Source organism: Rhinolophus sinicus, linkage group LG12 (genome assembly GCF_036562045.2).
Source record: "Rhinolophus sinicus isolate RSC01 linkage group LG12, ASM3656204v1, whole genome shotgun sequence".
Taxonomy (NCBI): Eukaryota; Metazoa; Chordata; class Mammalia; order Chiroptera; family Rhinolophidae; genus Rhinolophus; species Rhinolophus sinicus.
The window spans coordinates 15,380,932-15,386,931 of NC_133761.1; the positions used below are offsets into that span (position 1 = coordinate 15,380,932).

At 39.0% G+C, this 6,000-nt stretch overlaps 1 protein-coding gene across 2 annotated transcripts in view; it reads right to left on the reverse strand.

Annotated features, from left to right (window-relative positions):
* The window catches only part of COLEC10 (collectin subfamily member 10), a 35,288-nt gene extending 29,682 nt beyond the window's left edge, over nucleotides 1-5,606 (reverse strand). Inside the window, exon 1 of one of the 2 annotated variants that reach the window (XM_019714866.2) lies at nucleotides 5,249-5,606. In XM_019714866.2, coding sequence (XP_019570425.2) covers nucleotides 5,249-5,396 — 148 coding nt within the window. In that variant the 5' untranslated portion in view covers nucleotides 5,397-5,606. The remainder of the gene's footprint in view (nucleotides 1-5,248) is intronic. The other variant, XM_019714926.2, reaches the window with a different exon arrangement.
* Nucleotides 5,607-6,000: the final 394 nt, after the last annotated feature.

Genomic DNA, 6,000 nt, shown 5'->3' on the forward strand with positions numbered 1-6,000 from the left:
AAGCAAAACCTGAAATAGCTATTGCAGGTAGCCCCGTAAGATACTGTGGTACCGCCGACACCACGTAGGGGCCCCTCTGGCTGATGAGAGCATGGCGCCAACTAGAACTGCACTGAGTTCCAACCTGTCACCTCCCAACTGTGTGGCCTCAGGCTAGTGCCTTACAAGTTCTGAACCTCAGTTTCTAAATCTGTCAAGTGATAATTATAATGTTTTCTTTCTCTAAGTCTATAGACATGATTAAATTTAAAAGCAGCCCTAACGCACTCACACAGTGCCCAGGGAATGACAACTATTCAATGTGTGTTAGTCTTACCGCACCGACTACCACGATGGACATTGTCGTTAGAATCATGCTGAAGGGAAGAGACACTGTCCCAGCCCTACGAAGTCATCACAGGCGACTTGTGAGGACGAGTCACGATGGTTACTCGCAGGAGTTGCAGTGTCCTCAGAAGCAATGGAAAGCTTTCCTTACTGAGTGAAGTGGTGTGGAGTGAGTGGCCTGGCGAGGCTGAGACGCAGCGCTGGGGAAGTGGTGGCATGCTTGCACCATGTTTCCCCAAAAGTAAGATGCAGCTGGACAATCAACTCTAATGCGTCTTTTGGATCAAAAATAAATATAAGACCCGTATTATATTATAGTATAGACCTGGTATTTTATATTATATTATATTATGTTTTGTTATGTTATGTTATGTTATGTTATGTTGTTATGTTATAGTATGTTATGTTATTACATAAGACCCAGTCTTATAGTAAAATAAGACTGGGTCTCATACTAATATTTGCTCCAAAAGACGCATTAGAGCTGATTGTCCAGCTAGGTTTTATTTTCGGGGAAACACAGTACTTGCAGAAAATCAGTGGCCAGTGGTGGGGAAGTTCTTTGACCTGGTGCAATGACAGTGTGACCCCAAGATCAGTCCCCCTTTGGGAAGCATGTGCATACATGTAAAAGTAGCAGTCCCTTCTGGGGGGTAATATAGGACCTATGTGCAGTGTATTTCCAAGGAACTATATTAATGGGTCAGGGCAACAAGCTAAAATATTGGGGAACTTGAAAAATTTGGATTCATTTATTTAATCAAAAATATTTATTGAGTACCTACTATGTGTCAGGAATTCTTCTAGGCAGTAGGAAAACACACTCAGCAAGAAGGACAGGGACACTGCTCTCATGAAACTTGCATTCTAGGACTGACTATAAATATATAAATACACAAGAGAGTTTCACTTAGTAATAAGTCTGTGAAAATAATAAAATGTCTTGGGAACTATGACAGAGAGTGAGGGGTAGTCAGGTAGGGACTCACTGTGCAAATGGCACTTGACCTAAAACCTGAATGAGAAGGAAATATCCTTGGGAAGATCTGGGGTAAGATTGGGCCAGACATGAGGAACACCAAGTACAAAGGTCTTGGCTCAAGAATGAGAGACACAGCAAGGATGCCCAGAGCAAACTACAAATGGAAAAGAGGTTTGAAATGACGTGGGAGAAGTAGGGAGAAGAAAGATGGATTGTAAAGGACCTTTTAGTACACACGTATACACACACACACACACACACACACACACACACACACACGTCATTGAAAGACAACAGATTAGTGGTTACCAGAGGGTAAGTGGGGAGAGTGGTAGAAAAGGGTAAAGGGGGGTCAAACACATAGTGATCGAAGGAGAACTGATTCTGGGTGGTGAACACACAATACAATATATAGATGATGTGTTGTAGAGATGTACACTTGAAATGTATATAATTTTACTAACCAATGCCACCCCCATAAATTTAAAAAAAAAAAAAAAAAGCTAGTGTAAAAGCCAAAATAAGCAATAGGGTGAAATATCGTTAATTTCCAAACAAACTAATAAAGTAGTGAAGTTAATTATCAAAGAAGAGGCATGTCACCACTTTCAGTATGTTTTTGTATCCAGGACAATGTGGGGCTGAGAGGTTGTAAGAACTCTATGTTCTTAGGCATTGCCTTATCCACCTCTTATCAGACAGGGGTCAGTGGACTGTGCTTCAAACTTGATTCTAATAGAAATGAGTGGGAGTCATGGAATGACACTGGAACCAGAGCCAGGAGGCCAGAGGTGAAGTTCACGGTGCATGACTGTACTGTATCTACTTGAAAGACCTTGGACATTCCATTTGGCCTCGCTGATACTGTTTCCTTATCTTTACGTTTAAAGTAATTGGTACCACATAGGGCAACTGCGGAATTAAATAAGACAGTGTACTTCAAAGGTCCTTGGAAATTGTAAAGCTTCATCTAAATATTTCTTACTGGTTTTAAAATTCTTTTTAACATTTCGTAAAATTTCTTGTCATTGTTGTTTTCAAGTAAAGCCACTAGAGGTCAGAATTTTACATGAATTGTATAAAGAAACCACCAAGGTAGGAGAAAAAAACAAAACAAAACAAAAAAACACAAACATTTTCCTACTAAGCAACATAGAACAAGTTTAAAGCATAGAAAGAAAAATAAAGATGGCTTTCAACAAAGAAGTTTTGATAACTGGAACAATGCTTATTCTTGAAATTGTTACTGAACAGAGACTTAAGGAGAGGAAGGAAACACAAGTAGAATTTAAGTACCTATTTGTGATATCTACACAGCTTCAAGTTTATATTGATTATCATATTATTCTCAAAACGAGTCTATGATAAAGGCCTATTTTACAAATAAAGAAACTGAAACATAAATAGATGTGATCACATACTGAAGATCAAACAGATTGAATCCAATGTTTTTCCATTAAAGTCATGCTTGGGAAATAATGCATTGAAATACAGCATCTCTATGTTGGACGATATATTATATGAAAGGTTAGCATTACTGGTTTTCCACCTGCAACTGCAAAGAATTAATTTAGCTCCCTGTCTCCTAAATGAATTTAGAGAAAACTTCTTGTATTGTCTGTTTCTCATCTGGGCAGAGCGCCGGTAAATATGCTATTGCGATGGTTAGCCATGGAGAAAAGTACAGACTAGTTTGATCTTAGAAAAAATACATTGAACAGAAGCAACATTCCTTTAAAATGTTGAACTGGCCATCAAGTTATTTATTTATTTTTTTTTTTCATTTTGTAGAACTCAATATACAAATCTGCCTTGTTCAGGGGCGGGAAGAGGCTGTTGCCATGTTCATGAAGGAATTAGGTAAGATAGGTGGCAGTTTATATCTTGATAGAAGATAAAAACAAAACTACGCCTTGTTTTTCATTGTACGTCCAACATCTAGAACAGGCCCTAGAGCGGAGGAAGGGACGTGATGCATGTACTCATGATGTTCCATGCACACATACAGGCAATTTGCAAAGAAAAAAAAAGAGTTAACTGTGCCCTGGCCCCAAGAGTTTGCAATCTAATACCCAGCTTGAAATGTAGATACGAGTTCTAGGCCGAGTTCTTCCTTAGCTTGACAACTTGAGCCTCTCACATGATGCTTGGGGCTTAGTAGGTAGTCATTCCATTGCAAAATCATGGAATCTCTTTAATAAGAAGGGAACGTAGAATCAGTTTGATGCAAAGTTCCCAGGCTCTGGGGGCAGAAGAAACCATGCCAGAGCTACAACAGACTTTGTTCTGGAGCCCAGGGTCCTAGAGGACCCCTTCCCTAGTCTCTCACTTCCTTACTCTGTCACATTCCTGGCTTGTAATCATTTTACAATTTCTACACAAGCTCAGGAAGAGAGTTAAAGGGATTTCCATTGTTTGAAATCTTAAGGTTTCTAATGAGAAGGGAGGAGTTTTGTGGTTAAGTGATGAAATGAGGGTAGGAAGACTCACAGTGGACACTCTGCTGGTATCCAACAAATATTAATTGCTTTCTGTTTTCCCTTTTAAATCATTTCCCTCTCCATTGCTCACAACTCATTATTTAATGCATCTGTTGTGCCTAAAAGAGTGCTTGGCACTTAGTAGGTATTCAATACACATTGGCTGAATTGGAATAAATATAATTGTTGAATTAGAATGCATTATATTTTGGACACTATTTTAACAACACTTTGTTCATTCTTCCAGTTGAAAATTGCACTTTCTCCTCAGGAAAAAATTGATTAACAATGCTATTCTCAAATGGATTCCCCCATTTGCAGGAACAAGGAAAATTTTAATTTTCAGCATTCTCCATGACACCCTAGGAATAATACACAGTTTCCTATACTCTACAGAAAGTCCAGTAATGGTTTTAAGTAAATACTTTACTTCTAATCGAAACTTTCTTTTCTCAACATTTGCCCTCATATTATTCATTTAGTCACCCAAGAAATTATTTGGAGGCCCTGAGGTCTCATTCTTCTCCCTGCATTTATTTTCTGGTATCAAAGGTTAAAACTTGGATTGCAATCTTAGGAGGAAATTAATTCACTGATTAAGAAAAATGCACTTTAAGCAATACACATTTAAATAACTGACAAGCTTGCAGGTTGTATTTGTTTTTTTGAAAGACCCCTTTTCTACTTAAAATTTTCAGCAGCTGCAATTCTTCCACCCTATAGCCTGAAGAAACATAGCATGAATTACTAATGAGGGAGCACCAATTTACTCTGCAGTGACCACTTTCAGAACAAAAGGGTCGGAGCTGAAACCAGGAAAACAGAAGCTTTTGCTATCAACCAGTTGCTGGAAGCACATTTAGACCTTGGGTGTACTTGAAAAAAAAAAAAAAAAATGCAATATTCTATCATCCTTCAGCTGAAGGCACTTGGCCCTGAAGACTCCACTTTGAAATAAAGAAATGTTGATTTGTCTATTACCTCCTATCCTTGACAAAAATTTTCCTCTGCATTGGAACTCAGGAGCTCATTTGTTTATGAGATACACAGAAGATTAATATTTACTGAGATTTTGCCTAGTAACTAACTTTACTAAAATCAGTATGAGGAAGAAGTTGGGATTGAAACCGCCAAGATGCCTTAAAGGAAAGGATTCCTGGAGACCAGTGTCTTGTTTGTATGTCTTCCCCCAGAGCAGCACGGAAGAGGAAATTTCCCCCTGCACAGGGTCAGTTCCATCACATCCCTGCCCCTGGGATTGCGCCCCCTCCTAAAGTTCTCTTACCTAACATCAAGGGAGATTTAAAAATAAGGAACAGGCCATTGATTTTCCAAAACAGACAGAAAGTGGGAGGAACTAGGGATGGGAGAAGAGAAAGTAATTGAGAGCTCGAATGGGGTTGAGAGATGAAGGAAAAGAGCTTACTTAATTACAGATGAAAACTTTATTTTTCCTCACCTTTGGGTCCTGGTGAAATCGTGTGTGTGGCACAGACTTCAGAGGTTGGACGGCTATCCATGTCCAGACACATACTCTGAATTTGCAAAAGAAAGAACACCAGGAGAATGAACTGCTTCCTCCGAAGTGGGACTCCAAAGCCACCCATTGCTGAGGTTCTTCAAAAAAAGGTTGCCTAGAAGTGCCAAATAAACTGCTTTATTTTAAATAAAACCCTCGGCTCCGAGGAAGAAAGTGCTCTAGAGCACACATTCCTAAAAGGGCTGCAAAGTCAAGAAGGAAGCACACCCTAGGTTGTTTATTTTCGTAATATTCCAAATGGACCATACATTGTCCAGACTGTTTATTTTCAAGTGACAACAGTTTATTGAAAATGATCTCTGAACTAAACACTCAGGTCAGGTCAGCAGAAACATTCCACAGAACAGACGAGAGAGATGCTTCTACTCAGTACATGAGCTGACAATTTAATTTCCTAAATTGCATTTAAGTGCTGGGGTTCCAGAAAGATTGAGCCAGAGATTTCTTCAATTACCTACATGTTAGGGAAGCACTATGCATGGCTTTGAGTTTTTTCATAAGAAATATTCATTACCTCTTTGTGGCGGTTGAACAGTAAAACTCTCAGTGCTCTCTGTGACCTTATTTCCTTCTCTTGCTACAAAGAATTGTCTTGTGATTAAACCCCAAACGACGAAAGAAGGCCAGCTTTACTGCAAAACAATTTGGCAATAAGTATCAAGAATATTAAA